This window comes from Anser brachyrhynchus (genome assembly GCF_964034855.1).
Source record: "Anser brachyrhynchus genome assembly, chromosome: Z".
Classification (NCBI taxonomy): domain Eukaryota; kingdom Metazoa; phylum Chordata; class Aves; order Anseriformes; family Anatidae; genus Anser; species Anser brachyrhynchus.
In genome coordinates this window covers 47,796,212-47,817,838 of record NC_137697.1, presented here as the reverse complement: position 1 = coordinate 47,817,838, position 21,627 = coordinate 47,796,212, and the positions used below count along the sequence as shown (strand labels likewise).

The 21,627-nt window shown below is 37.8% G+C and overlaps 2 protein-coding genes across 10 annotated transcripts in view; one reads left to right on the top strand and one right to left on the bottom strand.

The window, feature by feature from the left end:
* Nucleotides 1-739: 739 nt before the first annotated feature.
* RNF170 (ring finger protein 170) lies at nt 740-21,288 on the bottom strand. 8 transcript variants are annotated; one of them, XM_080574159.1, is made up of 9 exons: nt 21,175-21,245; nt 20,202-20,258; nt 14,664-14,734; nt 13,090-13,233; nt 8,552-8,627; nt 7,318-7,429; nt 6,223-6,296; nt 3,803-3,907; nt 740-2,130 (listed from the first exon to the last, which is right to left on the bottom strand). In XM_080574159.1, the coding sequence occupies exons 4-9, from the start codon at nt 13,224-13,226 to the stop codon at nt 1,861-1,863; spliced, it is 774 nt and encodes a 257-aa protein (XP_080430285.1). In that variant the 5' UTR covers nt 13,227-13,233; nt 14,664-14,734; nt 20,202-20,258; nt 21,175-21,245; the 3' UTR covers nt 740-1,860. The 8 variants fall into 8 exon arrangements, with proteins under 8 accessions (XP_080430285.1, XP_080430286.1, XP_080430288.1 ...); XM_080574160.1 differs by having other exon boundaries at nt 7,318-7,426; XM_080574162.1 differs by having other exon boundaries at nt 13,152-13,233.
* A 101-nt stretch (nt 21,289-21,389) lies between these two features.
* HOOK3 (hook microtubule tethering protein 3) overlaps nt 21,390-21,627 on the top strand; it is an 87,217-nt gene continuing 86,979 nt past the window's right edge. For both annotated transcript variants that reach the window (XM_080574151.1, XM_080574152.1), the window contains exon 1: nt 21,390-21,548. In XM_080574151.1, coding sequence (XP_080430277.1) covers nt 21,492-21,548 — 57 coding nt within the window. In that variant the 5' untranslated portion in view covers nt 21,390-21,491. The remainder of the gene's footprint in view (nt 21,549-21,627) is intronic.

Below are 21,627 nucleotides of genomic sequence, written 5' to 3'. Positions count from 1 at the left end.
ATACCTTAAAGACTTAACTGAGGTAGCCACCACACCATCACCGTACATTAACAATACCAAAACAGAGAGTTAAGCTCAGCTAATATGCTCAAGAATGGCTGGTTTGCTAAAAACAACAGGATTTGCTAATCAAAACATCATGTTCTGTTCTGCTCTTCTCCCCCTCACCCTTGTTTCACTTCCTGTTTCTCTCCTTGCCCATCTTTAACACACATAGCAACAAGGAAAAATTTAGCCTCCCAGTTCATTTGGAAAACATCACTGGACTTTCAATAGCAAATTTCCAAATGAAGAATCGGTCAATCTACCTGTAAATGAATGTAATTTAAAACACTGAGGGACAGTCTCCAGCACCAACCATGGAATGACACATCAGGTGCCAGTTATATCATCTTCCTGAACATGCCTAGGTACTAGAAGCTGTGGAAAGATGCCGACATGGGCAAAACACAGAAGTGGTGGAAAGGTCCCTTTCATTTTAAGTCTCATCCAATACAATGTAAACATGCAAAGAATCACCTGTCTAATCGCTGTCTTTCAAGTACTCAGGAAGTTAAAGTAAAATGGCAATTACCTTTCCTCAAACTAAGAAGTACATAGATATGGAATATTCTTGAGCTTTCTAGTGGCATTCCCTTACATAAAATGAAAGTACTTCCAAATGAATTCTGTAGTTATGATAGCCTATATTGAAATTCATCAGAAAAAGAATCAACTTTAAGGATAATTAATACTCTGGTAGGTTTGAAAACATTTCCAGATTTTTATTTTTTTTTTGGTGGTCCCTATTCACAGATCTTTTTCAAGTTAATTCAGAACACTCTCTGCCCACATCCAAGTCAACCAGCCAATCAAACAAGAAATCCTCAAGTGCAAATCAAACACCCCCATATCTAAGTTGTTTAATATTAGTGTTGCAAATATACCATCAGGTAAAGTTCTGTAAACATCCAGTTCTGAGTTCTTTTATTTGATCACTGCCTAAAATCTGAGGGTTCTTTCTATTGGCCAGATTCTTGAATGCAGTTACAGGGATGCAAACGTCCAATACAGATATACTGCATTGACCTAAAGCGGCACAAAAACGCCACTTTCAAGGTACATAACCCACCAAATAAACAAGCTGAAGATAAAAAACATGCTCCCATTGAAACACAGAGCACTAGCCAGTTTGGTGTGCATAATACTGGTTTCTCCATGTAGATCATCTGGTGTGTGCATATTACGAAATATAAAAATAAAATTGTACGAATTGCATGCAACCGTACATAGTGCAGCTTAAGCAATACTGAGGTGTTCTCCTTGTTTTTGTGAAGCAAGTGGACAGCAGCAAACTGCAGGCTGATACCTGTAATGCTGTCCTTGGGTTTCTTCTTCCACAGAGATACAACAAGCTACTTTGATTTTAAAAAACTCTAGCCCACAGCGGTGAGACATTAAACAATTTAGTCATGGTAACTGTCCTCCAAAGAGCTTCTGAAATTTCTTTATACATGTCTAAGTACCCAAATGTATTTTTTCTTGGAAGTTCTTTACCAGAGCTCCCTTTTCACAAATCACACCCCAAAAGAGGTGTTTTCTGCTTTGATTACATACAATTGTTCATTAGATATAAGCAGATGAAGGTAGCTTATTACATTATAAAACTAACCTCATCATTATGAAGCTTTTGTAATACACAAAGATTCCAGTTAAGCATCACCACATACTAATTGTTCATACTTGTATAAGATGATCAACTAGAAGCCATGAAATTGCAGTTACTGAAGCTGTGCACAGGCACCTTACTACTCCATACTTATAGTTCTCTTTTTAAAACCTTCCACAAACACCTGTGCATCTCAGAGATTTTCACCCATTTCATCTATTCAGCCGCTGTGTTACCACTTCTCGGTACATGATGGAGATGTATATCAGCAGGAGAAAAATGACAAAGAAATCATCCAAGAACCCCAGGATTCCAAAGAGGGCTTCAGGAAGAAAATCCAGAGGTGATGCCAGGTAGAGCAAAGCTCCAAGCAAGCAGAGGAATATTCTGATGCGAAACATCCAGAAGAGGCCCCCAACAGAAAACATCTCCCTGAACGCATGCCGCAGTAAAGTGGGCAGATCCATAATTCTTTCCATAATCTATCAAGAAACAAACCAAAGATTAATATTTTGCTTCAGCTACAGGTCCACGCTAAATGGGTCTTTTTTTCAGTATGAAGTTTCTATTACTACATTACAGCTTTGGTATCTCTTCATTTATAAGAATGAAAATAAAAAACAGTAAGATAAAACTCTCTGGATTTAATTTTACTAGGTAAGAAGTTAGTTTTAGAATATATATGTTTACAAGCAACAGTCAAACTGTATAACTCTATACAGTAAAATGTACATTTGCCTTACCACAAAATACATCATTATCTATTAAGAAGGGAAAGGAGTGACTATTAGAGGAAAACAAAATATGGAGAAATTATGAAACAGCAAACAGGGTAATTGGAATGATATATTGATCAGAAGGAAAGACAACTAGGGATTCTTGGAAATAAAAGAAACAATAGCTAAATTAGAATACATGGAATTTCTTCAGAAACACAACACCCTCTCCTATGGCATACAACCAGTGATTCTTATAAATCACCAAGGATCAAACTTTAAAGTAAACTAAAGAACCTTTAAATGAATCCATCCCTGGCTCCTTCCTTTTTTTCTTTTCTTTTTTTTTTGAGTATGATTCTGTCATCTTAAGTGAGGGACTGCTCAGTAGAAAATATTCAAGTATTTGTTGTGAGGCTTGGGGAGGGATGACCTTTGAATTTTACTTTATTTTTTTAGGTACTGATTCCATTTCTACTGTACACAGAGCCATGACATTAAAAGGACTTATCACCAAGGCTGAAAAAATCCCCTATAAAAGAATGTTGTACGTGGTTAAGGCAAAATACTGTGTATAAATCAAAAACAAATTATCTAATTCAGGTTAGGACTTTAGTGCAGACTTCTGGGATGACCTTGGACAGTTACTGAGGACCAGACGCAGAGCCCAGAAAGGTCCACTGGAGCCTAAAATGTACTTTCAATCTATTCTGGATAAAAACCATTCCTGTTTTGTGCTTTAGAACATGAAAAACAACAAAAATCCCTTCTGACAATTTTTTTCTTTTTGGACTGTAAATTTTCTTAGTAATGTTTTGTTACTATATCTAAATCCAATGAACAGGTGAAGACGAACAGTGTATCAGAGTTACTGGTATTCGTGTGCATGCATTTCACTTTCCAAATCAGGCCGTGCACACAGAATAAAGGGGTACAAGGTTGATTTTCTAAAGTTCATAGAACTTCAACCATCTCTTAGCTATTCATCAAAAAATCCTGTGTTCTTCACTCAGAGGGCAGAATAAAGACTGTAATATACTCTAGCAGGAAAAAATACCAAAACAGCATACAGCTTGAAATCTGAAGAAGAAAGGCAGTAGAACTTCAGATTTTTCTATTCGATTTAAACAGATAAATCAAGTGAGTATTCTTTCCTACAACTCACTTGTTTCATTAAGTATTAAGAAAAGGGAACTCAAGATTATTAGCAGTTCTCACTCACAACAAAAATAGTAGTTTCAATATAGCAACTACAAATATATGTTAAGCTTGTGGGCTTGTCTTAACCACAGAAGCACGAGTTTCCTAAGGAAAACCTGCATAGTCCCTATACATCACGAATAGAAAATTCACATTCCATGGGAAAAAGAAGTCACCAAAAATGCTGTTAATCTCCCCTGAAATCACTGATGTCCACCCAAATTTACCGCAAACTTACAGATCTGGGTTGTCCTGAGAATCTCCGATTGTAATCATTAACATCTTGCAATACTTGGGCTGCATCCTGCTGATCTTCACCGAAGAGTGGTAAAAACAATGTTACCTAGGCACAGCAGAGATTTTAGAACATGTGCAATTAAACACAGATATTGTCAATTACAAATGAGACAACAGTGACGTTCAGTTAACTATACAGGACAAACTTTGTTTTAGTTCAATACTTAGTAGCAGAATAAAATGAAAAATATTAATATTTAATACACGGATACTGCTTCTAAGTTTCAACAAATTTATTGCTTAAAACTATTTAAAGAATATCAATGCATTTTTTTTTAAAGTTTGCGAAAAGCAAGCAACAACAAACAACCCTCCTTCTAAGAGTAGCTTGCCACAAATTTTTCTCAACACCCAAATCTTTCATGTTTTAGAAGTGATTTGGATAATAAAGTTAGTTTCACAAATTAATCTAGTTTTGTTTCTTAAACTCAAAATCAAGTAAAGCATGCACTGAGGCCATTCTCTGCCACCTTTAGAAGGACGCTGCATTTCAGCAAACAAGCAACAAAATTCATGCTTCATGTTACAGACAGTTATAAGAAGACCAAAGAGAGTAACAGAAGACAGTGGAAAAAGATAATAGCCTTCAGCTCTCTGGTAAGTACAGAGAATTCGCTTATGTTCTTGGGTTAATTATCACGCAAACATAAACATATGTGAAGTCATATTCAAATATATTTTATTTTTCTGCATAAGAGTTTCTGGAAACCTAAGCCTTGCATTTGGAAGTATGTTTAGGTATAAAATGCGTATTATCAGAGCAAGCAGAAAAAGTCTTTATTTCAATTATAACTACTTTTGGAAGTTTCCTCTGTACCTGCCCAGTAAATATACATCTTCTAAGCTTCCAAAACCAGTGTATAGCTCCAATGGCTGTTACTACCCAACCCCATTTTGAATCAAAAAGAAAAAAAAAAAAAACAAAACAGAAAAAGCAACGTTCAGAAGGAATGCCCCCTCCTTTCTCCCAAGCACAAAACCATTACTCTGTAAGTTGTATGTTGAGCAATATTTATTTCTGAGCTAATACTAGATTTAAAATGAAGCATTTATTACATTTTGTGTCTAGATGTAGAAGCTTAAAAAACAAAGCTTCTTTAAGCTTTCTCATATTAACTCATCCGTATCTGTGGAATGCTTCAGGAGACTGGACTTTGAAAAGCTTTTCAGAGCATAAGGCAAGGGAGGATCCTGTAGGAGTTTTTACAGCAGTCACACTTGGCAAATAACAGCACAAGCAGATGTATATTCAACTTCTAGCCCTGCCACAAACCTTCTGCGTGACTCATGTCGTTCATGTATATACACTTCCATTCCCTGTTCAAGTGAGACCTCACTTTTCTTACCTCACAGGGGGTGAGAATGAATGCATAATCATGCAAGCAGTTCCACCCAATGTACTTATTACTCAGAGAAAGATAGAAGACCATCTATCTCCAGAGAAACATTAAAAAGCACTTAAAAGTATCTTATTTTCCTTTTTTCCATCTTTCTCACCCTTATTGTCTCTCTCTCTCTCTCCCCTCACTTGGTGTTGTCTAAACCCATTAATTCTCCCTCTAGCCATACATATTTTTCTTTCCTTCATCTCTCTTATGGTCACTTGACATGCTGATACACAGAATCAAAACAGGATATAATGTATGGGCAAGGGGGTGAAGCATGTTAGTAGCTTCCAATGAATTATATAACTCTGTAATTTTACTACTGTTAAAACACAGATGTACTTTTGCTAAAACAGACTGTGAGGCTCAGATTGAATGTTAATGAATTGCAAGGACATACTTCAAAATAACAATGTAAGTAAATTGTGTAGGAAGGAAGTAATATGCTTGCTCTATAAAGCTCAAATTAATAAAAACCAAAAATAGGAACAGAATAAGAAATTGACATGGATAGTTTTTGTTTTGGTTTGTTTTTCTGGCAAGGAGAACAGATGTACTTCTTAGAAACCAGTCATATTTTGACTACTGGCAGTCTTCCAGAACAGCCAGGTCTTTCAGATACAAGTTCTAGTTAAGAAGTTGTGTAACATCACAACTAGGAAGCAGAGAAGAACCATAGTTAAGGTCTCATGATTTTCTGTTTTCATATACTCCTTTACAGAAAAATGGCTGAGTTACCAGTGCTGTTCACTTAAATTTGAGTTGCAGGAACAGTCTTTATTTTTTTGATTTATCTGACAAAGCAAAATGTTTAAGAAACAATGTCCACCATCTATGTCTCACATATCCATATTCTTTCAGCTTCTCAGATTCCCTCTTCTGTCACTCTTAATACAGCAGTTCACATGTAATGCTTTTTTTGGTGAACTGTACAAGATGGCCAAACCATCGGGTCCGCAATTACTTGAATTATTACCGTTTGTCTGCAGATTGGACAACGGATTGCACCAAGCCACGATCCATACCTCCAGTATGCAATAATGCAGGAACCTGACAAAAATAAGTTACAGTTGTTGACATTTCTGAGCTGAAACTATTATTGTATGAAATGACAAGCTAAGCACCAAGCAAAACAACGAAGATGTGTATTTTTGTATACAGCACTCACTGAAGATACCAAGGACCATATTCAGCATGATTAATGAGAAAAATCCTGAACAGGTTCACATGCATTATTAATTTTAAGAAATTATTTCCTGAAATGACAGAAAACTTCTTAATCATTAACTGAAGAAACAAATAATAAAAAAAATTTCCAGTTTAAAATTCAGAAGTGACAAAAATATCAAGAGATGTAAAATTCATCCTGAAAACCTGGCTTTATCATCAGAGTTTCAATGGGTGAATCAATGTATGAAAATCTGGGTCCCCTTACTGTTTTCCACATTTATAACTTTTGTCTTTTAAATGACCAGGCATGGTAAGCATGATACATTCTGTAACAGTAGACAACCGCAGTGAAAGAATCCTACTGGGAAAGTGAAGGAGGGGAAGCAAAATGCTACATAGAACACTGATATATATTTATAAATTTCAACAGCTGGGCCTCAAAGAAAAGAAAATATTTTAATCATTGTAAGCTAGTAGCAACTCTTTAGGACTTGTAAGAAAAACAAACAAACACAAAAAACCACCTCTGTAATAATGAAAACACCAAGCAGATATTTTTTGTTCTTTCTAAACCAGCTTTTTTAATGGTACATTTCGAAGTGTACTTCAGCCTCTTCTGTTTTTCACTATCAGGAAGTAAATGATACTCTCTGTTCATAATATATTTAAATTAAATGCATTTCAAGCCTGATACCATAGAAAAAAATCCAGCACATTCTGAGAATGACTATTTATTAATATGCATTTTTTCAACACGTTATATAAAAAATTATTTCTAATGGACTTGCAGATAAGCAGTTAAAATCTAGCAAAGCTTTGCATTAGGGTAACAGTACCATTGCCAGAAGTTTGTATTTCTGTTCTGGTTTTATCAATGGGGTTTGGGGTTTTTCTTTCTTACCACAGAAGAGATGTCCACAGTTTGTTTCTATAGGAAATGTAGCTTGTTGCAAACAGACTGGACAAGACATATCTGTATAGAAGCGATGTCTGTCACCAGCAGAGGCATCCTGCTGGGACAAAAGAGAAATGGAAAATGTTAGAGATCCTATTTCTTATGAGAGAAGTCTGCTGAACTTCAAGTACATAAATAAATATATATGTTACCAGAAGTCAAATACTCAAATGCAAAACTATGTGAAATAAAATAAATTTCAATTCAAAAACAAACATACTTAAATGCAAAAGCTGTTTCACCAAGAAACCTTTTTTTTTTTTTCTGGTGACGAACACATTATTTTCCCCTCATATAAGTATGTGCTTCCATCCAATTAAAGACCACAAAAGAAGAACCTCCCCAATCCTTCACATTAAGTAGACCCCTTAGATTAGACACACTGAAGCATGAATAACAACTTAAATTCTAGACTTTTACTTTATTATTCTAAATAGCTCTGGTACCTGAACTGTATTGCTTACCAACTGCACTATCTAGGGTTCCCAAGGCCAAACAGGGACATCAGTTTGTTTATTTCACTGTGGTGAAATGTGTTTTCCTCCCCATTTTGCCATATTTTTCCTCCTCATAAATAAGCATTCTGGTCAAAAATCTGTCATTATTTCAAGTACTACTATCATTAAAGACTCTTCTGAACAGTCTCCAAAAAGTATGGGTTCTCTCATTTGAGGGCTGGGAATCAAAAATTACTGCTAACATGGCCTAGGCATTAGATTCTCTCCTACATGTCAGAATTGGGTGCAATTCCTGTTGCCCAGCTCCAGCTGTTGTGCCATTGTTCTGCTACACAGTTTATCAGTTTAAACATCTAACCCCTGTCCTGTGGCAGCAAGCTGTTCTCCAGATTCCTTTTCCTTAACACTAAGTTTCCAGGAACACTGCAGGAAGCACACAACACAATCTAACATACTCCACCTTGTGGCAAAAGCTGGTTTGAAAAAAGAACCAGTCAAATCTTCAATTGTAGACTTGATTTATCCATTAAAAAAAAAAAAAAACAAAAACAAACAAACAAAAAAACCTACATAACCTCATTCCTAGATAAATTTTAAGGATGCCTCTGAACAGTAAGTAAGGTCCTGAAACTTTCAACACTAGCTTCTTCCAGACCTTCAGAAGAGAAGTCTACGCTACCCCAAACCAGATAGGTGAACGATTTCAACACTTAGTAAAGTACCTGTTCAGTTTGAAGCTGCTGTCGAAGAGCTCTTACTAGCTCTTGATTTTCTGGGTGTATGTTCTGATGTTCGTTTCTGTGAGAGGAAATATAAGCAATAAGAAAAAACTGAACACTGTGAACCAACACTAAAAAATAATTGATTGGAAAACAATGAAACTTGAAAAAAGGGGGAAAAAACATTCTTTCCTGCTATAAGGGATTTTAAAGGAAGTACACAAATAATTAAGGAAACAGTACATTTAGTGTAGATCCTAAAATTACTCTGGCCACTTAAAGCTCTACAGCAGCAAAGTTTTTCAAATAGAGGCTCCATAATCAATCACTAAACCATATTAAAACTCAATTTTGTCATGAAAAAAAAAAATCAAGCCATTAACCTGCAAAAAAGCCAAGCTGCTTTAAAGATATTATATTCATCACTTAGAAAAAGTTTTATTTTTTCTCTCCATTCCAGTTTTTATGTTGTTGCTTTACTTATTTTTTTTCCCCACTCACTACAGAAGCTATCATCGAGTTGAAAAATCCTCACTATTTCAGATTTATCTGCTATATGAAAGATTAATCCACAAGATTTACATAAGAAGGGGTAGGCAAACTCTTAGCTTTAGAATGTTGACTTTATGTAACTATCAGCAGCTTGGATATAAAAAGAAATCACTGCAGACTCTACTGGCAAGAAAACTACAGGTTAGAAACACCAAGATAAAAAGGATTCAAAGGGAAGGGACTCTGAAGAAAGGAGGCTGGATATATTAAGAATTCAAAAACACAATGGGAACAGGATTGGAATTAGAAATTATGCTGACAACATTAAGAGATGTTGAGTTACAATAAATATGAGTCAACAACATGTTCAGAACTGCAAATTTCTGTGTTTTATTTATTCATATGGATTTAACTGGTGATAAATTCTGCTCAGCACTGTTGAAGTCTCAGCTGGATTGTGTCTTCCATTTTGAGCTAAATGCATAAAAACATGTAGAGAAATTGGAGGAATTCAGAAGAGAATTATAAGAACTACTGCCCACATAGTTCAAGCGTTAGAAAAAGACTGAAGAAATGGGAGCTTGTTTAGAAGACTGCTTATGGAGAGAAGAGGGGACAGGATAAGTCTTTTAATCTATAAATATGAGCAATTATTTTCCATAGTTATCCAAGGTTGGTGGAAAAACATTTGTAACTACTAAATGTACAAGGCCAGAAAACTTTACCTCAGGGTAAAGTGACTTATCTTTGACTAAAAGTTAAATTGAAGAACAGGTTACTCTGATTCTAGGGATGATCTAGGCAGGCTGATCCTGTGTCAGAATTAAATGGCTGAATTTTTAAGACCTTTTCGGGCTGCAGATCTATTTATGTAACTTCCTCAGTGGCTCCAGGCACATCTGCAATATTTTCCTTCATTTGATGTGAGCAATCACAATACTGCATACTGCTATCTTTAATGTTTTGCCTTCTTCATTCTTTTTTCAATGAGGAACAGACGAAACCCATATTTTCATGCTAGTAACAACCTGATTATCTGCAAAAGGTATATTTATTTAGCAGTTAAGTGGCTGACATACGAAGCTTATATGAGAAGAAGCTTACATTAAAAACTTTCTTGTTCTCCCTGGTTCTCCACAAATCACATCTTGTGGAAGTTGTCTGTTGTGCAAGTTATATGTTTAACAGTATTTTCCTGTTTAGACTCTACAAATTAGCATGCTTTGCACCTTCAGTTTGCCAGAACTTTGATATATATTGAAATTCAATGCAAATCACACACAAGTGGAAGGTGTGAATTATAAGCCAGTTTATCCTGAGTCCTTTATAAACAACTAATTGCAAATTTCTTACCAGATTGTTATCTAAAAAAAGTAGACAAAGTTACCAGGGCAATACTGGCATATCATCCTTATGCAAATATTACACATACGTGACTTTAGTCTGGTACCACATGCTGTGCTCAACATATGAGAGTGTTTGTAGAGGTACAGTGTCTGTCACCAATGCATAAGATGGTTCAGAAGCAGAATACTACACAACGTCCAGGAAGAGACGGGCATAGTTCAAGACATATCCCATTCAGAGCTTCTGTTGTGCAGTTAGTGTGAGAAAGTAAGTTGGAATAAACGAGAAACAGTATGGTGCTTTGTCAATTAAAGGCTTTTTTTTTTTTTTCTGGCCAAACTCAAGCCAGAAAAAAAATAAGTTTAGTAAGCACTTTTCCTCATTTCTGAAGTGTTAGCACTCCATAACTTGAGGAAAGAAATGCCATGAGGTGGCAAGATTTTGCTACGCCTCATGAAGGACCACACCAAACTATCATTACCAGGAGAGGAAGGCTGCCTACTCATTCAGTATGTGCTCTCATGTAGGCAAAGTGAAGGCCAGCACCTATGCAGACTGATTTATCACTGCACAATGATTGCCATTGTTCTTTTTCCAAGGACTAAAATCTGACTTCTGCTGACAATACTGACAGTTTTATAAACAAACCTTAAGTTGGAATAGAAAAAAATAGACCAAAAAAAATCAAAAACTACAGATTCATAAACATGGGTTTGCTAATTCCTGTAGGACATGCTGGGAGTCTCTGATACAAAACACTGGAGGGTCAGACTCTCTTTAACATGTTTCATAAAATAAATGTTCACAATCTCATTTGCAAAGTGGTAATCTACTTATTTTTGAAAGATGATGGAAAAAAATTGACTGCATTTTATCAAAATGTACAACTCAGAGACATTAAACAAAGTATCTTAAAGAAATACTGAACTGGTATCTCACTGAACTAAACACCTGCAACTTGATACATATGTTAGTTATTGTTAATAGATTTCAACACCAAAAGTTCAGAGACCTTCAGCTCATGCCCTGATATGATGCCTCATTGCATTTTCCCTGCTACAAAGAAGTAGAGCAACCGTATCCTTCAGCAGTTCTTTTCATATTCCATTTTTCTCCCCTCCATATTTATCTGCGTTTTCTCCCCTGCCTCTAGTTCAGTGCTAAATAAGTATTACTGTTATTTTGTACTGTACAGATTTTCCATCGTACTGTACAGATATTGATGGTGACAATACAAAAGAGGTATGGGGAAAATGCTGCTTAACACAGACAATTTTCAAAGGTTCCAGAAGGCACAGTGGGTATCTAAGAAGATGCTGGTAAGACCTTCAGTAGTCAGTCGTACTGTGTGGAAATAAGCTCGTTTCTAGACTTCTAAACTATTAAAACTTTGTGTTCAAGTTTGTTTGCCATTCCAAATAAACTGTCAAGGTGTGTAACAGGATCCACAGATCTTGTTACAGCTCATTCCACTGCACAGGTAAGATCTAACTAGCCATTTTCTCCTCCCTCAAGTAACTCTTCATCATCAATGTATCATCTCCCTGAATGCCCATCCTGAGTAAGCTCCCACTGCTCTTGCTCACTCCTGACCTTCCTTGCTTTACTCACTTTTTTTTTTTATGTTAACCTACTTTCCATTATGAAGTTCAAAAACAAAATGTTTAGTATTTAACTAAATGCTTCAAATTCAAGTCACATGTGCTATAAAAAGTCAACATAAGCACAAGAGGACAGAGAAAAGGCAGCTGAGGGAAGAGAGGAATCCTGAAGTCATCAGAATAACTGAAACAGGCTTGGCAAGAAAAGCACTTTGATGTGCATTCAATCCTCTGAGGTTTCTGTGCTATCTCCTGGTCATGAACAGTAGCACTGCCTTGTACTTCAACCAGGCTTTTCCAGTCCTGGTATCTTTCATGGCCTGCTCTCAAACACACCTTGCCCCACTAATACTTCTCACAAGGACACGTTCTCCTCGGTGAGCTTCATAATGCTGATGCATCATTAAAATTTAGTTATCTCAGATATTAAAACCGCTTCTGTATTCAGAAGTCCACAGAAGTGTTAAAAAAAGACATACAACAACAACAAAAAAACAAAGTAACAACAAAAAAGCCAATGTGAAGCTCAGATTTATTCTCCCAAAAACACACAGGCTAAGGTATTTGTTAGGTTGCAAGGAAAAACATTGGAACTACAAATAAGCTTTTATTAATTGACCTTTAAAATGCTTTATGGAAATGGAAAGCATGGAAAAGCATATTAAAGTCCATTGTTTTTCAAATACACACATTCATAAATAAATCAGTCTGTTCTTTTCTTTTTTTTTTTTTCCTTTGAGACTTCAACTAGCATGTACATTGGAGGATTCCATTTAATCTTATTTGTGGAGTCATTATTGATAAATCTCTGCTCAGCAACCAAGTATGACACAACAGCCATACAGACTGTGAACTCAGTCATTTTCAGTCTTAAGAAATGATGAACGTATGAAAATTTTACTTCACTTTTGAGCAACGCATCATTTAACTCTAACTGTGAATTAAATTACGAACTCAGACAGGCAGTTAGCTAAATAGAGTAAGTGATCAATCATTTCCTTAACGTCACAAAGTAAGTTTTGTATATGCAACAGTCGGTTGAGAAAGTTAGAATTTGACAAACTCAAGTACGTTGATTAATTCCCATCAACATATTCTCACCTTAAAAGCGTATATACCAGAGCAGCAATGAAAGTGAAACTGAGCACAACTGCCACCAGTACCTGGTCACTTATTCCTTCTATGACTGAATCATTATCTAGCTTCAAACTCTGAACTTCTGCCTGGTGACTGGCCATCACAGCTCTAAAATGTAAAAAGAAATATATATGTATACATGTATAGAGAGAGACATACACACACTTACAGACATACATTTTTAAACAGTTACAAATAATACGTATACGTATCTTTTCATATGAACAATAAATTCTTGAAGCAAAAGATTACTCATTGCTGGGAGAAAAATGGTAAACGAAGAGGAAACAGATGCACTTTACCAAACGGCTTGCTGCAGAGGACTACAAAACATTTGTCTTGCACAGTAGCAATAACTGCATTGTGATATAAGGTCTTCTTTTTTAAAAAAACAACAAAATCAGTCACATACTTTACCTGAAAAACTTTATCAGATATCTTGCTTAGGGACAGGATACCCTGCTGCATTTGCAATATTCTAAGGATAGTCCATTTATAAAAAGCATGACTCAACATTATCAAGATTTTTTGTTATTATATAACACATCATTGCTGCTAGGCTAAAACAATGTACATTTTAGAAACCTAATTTATTCCCCTTACCTACATGAATAATAAAGAAAGAGTAATATTTGCATCACAGGTAGTTTTAGAGTGTTAAATGGCCATTTGTATGCACAAAAACTATCTGATGAATTTCGTATTTTATCTGCTTTTTCTATGGTTTCAGCTGGAAATATGGGAAAAGCTTGAAAGAAAAATAGTACTTTCAGGCTTCCCTATTTAAACTTATTTGTTTTATACTCATTTCACATATACAAAAATCAGAATGACTTGCCAGCACTAATGTTCATTAACCTGCAGCTGAAGACAAGGAAAATAAAATAGTCTGCAACATGCTGCTGAATCACTCCTGTTGCAATCAGGAAGTGAAATGAACTACAGCTGTGAATATTACAAAACCAGGAAAGTGAAACTAAGTCTAGGAAAAGGTTAAAAAAAATGCCATATTAAAGATGTGTCCATACACACTGGAACTATTTTTCATACAGATTTGACATAAAAGCTCAGCAGCATTTTACAAGGTCAGGGAAGACTGGTGTCATTTACTTTACTTCCTACTCCAGTGTGGGTGCTTTAAGCCTGCGAACTTTCATCAGTGTCTCTTCCTAGTTCACAGCTTGTACGTGACTTTTGAATTTGAACCCTGCAGTCTAGCAAACATCACTACAAAAGACATTGTCTGGTCCTGAATTAATTGCAAAAATGAAAGGGAACACAAGCCATGGGGATTTTAGAACCTAGCTGTAATGCACTACCCTGGCAAGATTTCAACACACCAGTCTACTGCTAACAGAAAAATGTCATCTTTTCCATAAGATGACTACTCTCACTCTCCAGATCTGTTCTTGTAGGAGTTGTAGAGCTTTTTCCAAGCTTTGTTACATTTGTGGGAGCCACCTCTGCAGCAGCAAGGCAAGAGAAGCTAGTATATTCTAACATTACTATAAAAGGGGTAAGTGGGTATAATTAAGTACCATAATAGCAGAGAAAACATGGAGCATGAAGGGTAGATTCCTTTCATTGTTCTTATGTTTTTGGACTTCCACTGCGAAAAAACAAAATGAAATAATGAAGCATATATGAAGTTGAACATAAACTAAGTTACCTAACCTGCATCTCAACATGAACTGAGACTATTATTCCTGTAACCATAGTCATAATTTTTGCTAATGACAGCTTTTCACCCGCAGCTGTGTCATAATCTAACTACTGAAATGTTGATTAATATTTAGAAAGAATAAGTTTTCCTAAAGGTAGAACACCTATGACTCATCAAGAACCATGTTTGAAATAGGTCAATATTGACCCAGATTTCATACATACTAATGAATAAAAGGCTGTATCTTTGTGGAAAGGTCTTACGCAGGATCATTACCCTACACACAAGGAGCTACAGCATTTCTCTGTGTAGCTAGTTACACAATTAGATTGCTATAGCTAAAGCTGTGAGGCTAAGGTATTGTGAAAGTCTTCTGATCATCAATTCCTTGGCGCTGAGGGTCTGGATTTCTAGGCGTACTGTCATGCCTCAGCTCAACATGCCCAAACTGAACACTTGATTTCTTTTAAATATTCACTCCTGAAGAAGCATCTCTCTCTTACAATACATCATTCTGGGACGCCCATTTTCCACAGCTGTGTCTCAGGCAGAGTGCTGTTATTTTCATGTTTTCTCTCCTTAAGTACCATCATCACTGCACTAACCTTTACTGTCACACTGTCATTTCTGGGTTGACCACTCCATATACTTACAGACGTAAATGGCAAGGAACTGGTATGTGATGATTTCTCCACAGTCCTACAACAGCTCTGTCAGAACAGACCAACACACTAGTAACACCTACATTTTGTTAAGCATTAATCATTTTTTCAGAAATATATATTGTGTTTGAGAGACATACAGATGCTCTGATTGCCCAGCACCTTTAGAAGGTGTTTCTCTCTCTGACACCTGAAAGGCTTCCTGTATCAGTGCTTGCTTGGTGTACTCTGAATCCAACACACGAATTGTCAGTATCACACAAAATGAAAGGAATTTTCCTGAACAGCCTCCAAGGCTTCCACTCTAGAGCTCCCTCTCCTTCTCTTCACGCTCCTTGCAACAACATCCTTAATTCTTATCTGTTTATCGTTACACTGACTACATCTTCATTTCTGCTCATGTACTTTTACTGAAATACCCAACTGTGGTGCCAAGGTTAGCAGGAGAAAATGAATATGGAACAGAGATTCTCACTTTCTCTTCCTCACCACACACAATCCCAATTATTTTTCTCTGCTTCAGATGTTCACTTACCACATATGACTTTCCCAATGCCCATTTTAACACCAACTTACTGCCCAACAGGAATTCCTGCACAGTTTTGCTTTTCTACATAAAAGGCCGCTCCTCAAAACACTTTGTCTTCACTAATGTATCACTACTGTCAAGATATATAGGGGGAAGTGGAACCTCTGCCTCCTAAGTCTCTCTCCCTGCCGCTTCTATTACTAAATTCTAGAGAAGATGGGCTATTAATGTTTAGGACTCATGTTCATGTTTTAACTTTAACATGTTTTACTTTCTGCCTCTGGACAGCAAATGAGTGCTGTGCACATTCCCCTCATTACCTCTAGCACTTCTTCTGAATCAAACCATTGCACAAGAGGGCTGGCACAAATTGTGTAGACTAAGAAATATAAAGAGAAGCTTTTCAGTTCAAAAGATCAATACAGGCTTTCTCTGATGAGTCATTTAAGCCTCAGTAGACACAGCAACGATCTCCTCCTACTTTATCTCTGTGTGAGCATGTAAAAAAATGAACAACAATGGCTCCAAGGAGAACACTGCTGAAATATACAATGTGGAAACTGTCTGGTTGAAGGAGGAAGGAATTTTCTGATCTCAAGCCTGTTTACAACATTTTCCAACAAAATGCACAGAACTGCAAGCTTGCAGTTCACGTTTCTTCAAGTGCAACCACAACAGCCCATGAACACATCTGTAGTGGTTTGTATGCATAACAGACTAGCCAAGGCCTCACATAGCTTCTAAAGAATCTTGCCTTCCAGTGAGTGAGTAGGTCTAGCAGCAGTGGTCTTTCAGTCAGCACAATTAATAAACAAGCTATAGGAGACTTAGTCTTAAATGATATAATGAAGTTATCTTTTGTGACAACCAGTGCTGATGAGGACTAAGGACTGAAGTTCACAGGGAAGACTTCTACAAGAAAAAACTCTACCTATCTCTCCCAAAATAATATGCACTAGTAAGTTGATGCCATATAATAGCAACTTGATGTAATTTGCATTGAATTATTTTCTTCAACCCGTTTACTTTGATCCATTACATTTGTCTGGTTGTGCAAAAATAACTGTATTTCCTCAGCCTGTTCAGATCAGTCTTCGAGACCACAGGCTCTTCAGGCATTAAATAAAGTTGTTCATTCTTCTCTATATATGTATACTACTTTTTTTTTCGTTTTAATAATTACATAGGTTTGAAAATTTTCATGCTGTGTCTCTGTTCTTTTATACAATAAATTCGTTCTTGTCTATTCTAGCTTTTTATGAAAACTGTCACGTTAATAGAATGACTTCAGTTAAAACAGGCAGTAATAAGAAATAAATTAAATTTTAAGAATTGACTTTTGCTTACACTTGGAATTATTTTCCTCTTTTTAACCACTTAGCAGTGAGGTAGCTTTTTTACAAGGGAGCATAACCCCACCTTGTCTTCCAATTAAAGGAAGAAAAACAAACATCTAACATCTAAAATCATCTAACAATTTCAATCCCATTAAAATTGGATGGTATACAATCAATTTCAGAATGACAAAAGTACAGGTTGCAAAGTTTAAAAATCCAACAAAAACACTTGGCCTTTTTCCTACATTCAATGTAACAACAGTAACAAAACAAACAACAAAATTTCCAGTTTAACTTTAAACTAGTGGCACTTATTTGAAGTAAAACAGTAGGACTGCCTAGTAAGGAAAGAAAGACAAGTAGTTATTCCTCTCTTCCACTTGGCTTAGCTAAACTACAACTGGACTTTGCAGCACAGTGCTTAGATGGGGATCAGATTTATCTGCATCAGGATTCTTTATGGTTACAGGATGTAAACAACCTGAAATAGACTCATCTGACCACAGAATGCTTCAAAGTAGAAAGGAATGAAACTTTGTAAAATCATGCTGTTTTGTTTGCAAAACAACATTTCAGACTACCCACCTGCACATAAAATCACCTTGCTTGTCCTGTGTTTTGATGACTGATTACAGACAGAAAGCAATACTAATTTACAAACATTTCATATAAGAACCTGCAGGGCTTGAAAGGTACATTTCCTCCCACCTGATGGTTATGTATGAACAATACATGCAATTTTATGCAAAAGAAGCAAAATCATGAAGAGCAACATTGCAATTACGGTGGTAGCTTTTATTCCTGGAAACACATACAGATAATACTGAAATGTGGGGGCACAAAGACCCATAATAATGTGGATGCATTACCTCTTTTTTTTTTTTTTTTTTTTTTTTAAGATTTGAAAAATATTTTGAAGGCTTTCGTGTACTATATACAGCACAGTTAGAGCAATACCTACACTATGGTCTGCAAACAAATGAAAAACATGTTCTCTTATGTTGGCCACAATACATTACGTACTTTTTGTGAGCTAACCAAAATCAGAATATCCCCATAGATTTTCTACAGGAATTGTATTTTCCAAGTTCAACACGGAAGTACTACATGCTCATATACTCCCCATAAGACAGAGGACCCACTACCAAAGGAATATGCTATCTTAGAGAACTAAGAGGCTCTCTTCATCTTGGAGAAGTAAACAATGAGATAACACACAAGCAATACTGCTGTGAAATGCTGATTAGTAATCACGAGCAACGTTGACTTTGAGAGCAGGGTACAATTTGCTCACCATCTGAAAAATATGTTGGGTAACAACATGCCCCTTCAGGGATGGGCTGGGAGTGAACTGAGTAAGAACAACCATTCTACTTCATTTCTATTTCTCCTACTTTATTCTTGTTGCAGTACTGACAACCACCCTCGCTGCTTGAAAAAAAAATTATAAAATGAAGACGTCGGTGGTGCCCACCACCATTGGAACCTACAATACCGCTTGCCTGTTGTCTTTTAGTAGTAGAACCATTATTCCCTTTTTCCTTGCAAATGCTTCTTGTTTTAGAGAGAATAAGTGTTCTCCAGGATATGCTAATTCCTAACTAGTAAAATACTACTGAGAAACACAGGCTTATAAAATGGAACTCTTGGAAAGTACAGGTTATTCCTGTGATTCTGATTTTTGTTAAGTCTCCAGAATTTTATTCCATGGTAAAAGGAACTAAAACCAAATAAATTGATTTCATTTGTATCACCAGGTTTCCAATAAGTGACCTGCTTTAAATAACAAAATCAATGTTTAATAGTTTGAAAGTAGTAAAATGGAGCATATTTATCCTGTAAAACCCTCCCCCATGCGTATCAGCTTATATTGAAATCTTTAAGGCATGAATTTAGCTCTTTTGGTTTCACTGAAGAGAAAAAAAGACACAAGGTCCCCCAAATAAAGACAAATTAACAATTGCTAAGTAACAATTGAGACCTTTCTTGTCAGAAGTTATCCAAATACTTCCAACTTCATGGTAGTAGTAGCTCCTGGACATTGTCTGTAGTTGAGAATAGGACTTTGCTAATGGATTTGATCCACCAAGCTGGATCCTACAGTTATTTTCACTCTCTTTCACGCAGGATTGAAGGGCATGCCTACATTGCATTCAGGAAGCGTAATGACAGCAAGTGTTACGGATGTCCAACGAACATCAGTGAACATACAAATAGTATTGAAAGTACTTTAAAGTTAGTATACTGAAGCCGGACTTTGAAATAGCAGTGGACATATGAAATGTTTTAAAAGAGAAATTTGGTAATGACGGTGGGTGTACTCAGAAAAAGTCGTTTTGATGACGCAGGATTTATTAGCTTTCCATTTTTGTGAACGCACACTTACTAGTAAAAAGCACAGAATAATCTCTAGTACTAAGTATTTCCGTAAGTTTCAAAAATCAGGAGGAGACAAACCAAAAGGCACAATTAGTGAGGCAAATAAAAAATAAAAGTGACGTACAAATTGACAAGATATATTCTGAGAAGGTTAAAACAAACTCGGGAATATTAGAGTAGAACTTCATGCAGTCTGTTAATACAGCACTATTATGAGTTAGTGGCTACTTTGGAGTCATGAATCTGCTTAGCTGGTACAGCAAACTTATAGCCCAACTCAACCATATTGTGTTCAATTATGCTTTCGTCGTCGACCACCAGTACTTACAGGGTTATGCTGAATACATTTGTGTGCGAACGTAGTCATTGCAAAAGAGAAAGAAAAAAGCTTAAACAGTCTTGGTAGATTTAGTATAAAGCCAAAATAGTGGACAGAGTAATTTTAGTAGGGGAATAACACACATTTCTTCATTATATGTTAAGAACTGCCCAACCAAGGCACTTGCCTGATAAAGCAGGTCTCTGCAAGGTCAGAGGTCAGCAGCGCCTGTGGCACATCTTCCCTAAACAACAACAACAAAAAGTAGATATTTTGCTTTTCCTGCTGGAATCCCACCTTGCAAGTTAAAGATGCAAACTCCAGATGCAAATTCCGTACAGGAATCTACTCCCAACAGAGCCTCCAAACATTTTCCTATGAGCCTGAAACCGTGAAGCATTCCTATTTGGAGTATCTGGATGACGCACGATCTGTGTCAAACAGCCCCAAACCATGTCTGGAACTGCTGCATAAGGCTAAAAGAGACGGAAAGGTATGGAGCTCTAAGAAACACAGAGGGTAGAATGGGGTTGACATGAAGATGGGAATTTGAGGAAAGGCCTGTCAGTGCCTTCAGTTGGACAACTAACTTCTCTGGGCAGACAGGATGAGAAAGGAAGTAACGTTGCTTAATTATAATAGTTTACTGGAATATGGTAGTGTTTCAGCTAAGGCTGGAAAGGCTTTTTTTTTTTTTTTCTTAATTTAAATAGTTTGAAAGTGCCCAAGAATTGTTCATGGTGGAAAGCAGTGCTTCTGTACGCAACCTCACATCCCCAACAGCACGACAGAAAGCATGACCCTGCCTGCTTGCGTCAGCGCCACACAAAACTGAAGTTGCATGTCGCGACAGCTGACAAACCGGGGCGGGGCACCGGCACACCACGGGGGATCACAGCCGTGAAACACCGCTCGCCCCCCGCTCCAACGAGAGGAAAAAACCCCCAGAATAAACCCCGAGGGGAATAAAAACCCGTCACGCGGATGCTGCTGCGGGCCGTGCCGAGCCGCGGGCCCGCTACCGAGCGCTGGGCCGTGCCCCTCAGCCCGGCCCGCCGCCACCAAGCCCCCTCTCCCGGCGTCTCTCCCTCCCTTTCCCCCCCCCCGGGGACCGGCGCCCTCCGCCCCCACCGTCCCGCCCCGTCCCCTCACGGCGCTACCTCAACTCCCGCCGCTCGCCAACGGCCGTCAACGGCCGCCAACGGCTGCCCCGCCCCGCCCCGCCCCCTCGCGTCGCGTCTGGGCCCGGGTCCGTGTGGGCTCGGGGCGGCGCAGGGCGCATGCGCGGGCGGGCAGCTCTCCCCCCTCCCCCCCCCCCCCCCCTTCCTCCCGTCAGGCGGCTCTGACGTGTCTGCGCCGCGGCGCGGCCTGGCCCGGCCCGGGACAGGAGCGGACAGGGCGGGGCGGGAGGGCTGAGGGAGGGAGGGGGCCGCTGCCGCCGCCGCCGTCGTTGAAACCGACCGGGCCGCGCCCCGCCATGTTCAACGTGGAGAGCCTGGAGCGGGCGGAGCTGGGCGAGAGCCTCCTCACCTGGGTGAGTGCCCCCGCAACGCCGCCCCGCAGCACCGAGCCCCGGCGGAGCCGCCCGGGTGCTGCCTCCCCCCCACCCTCCC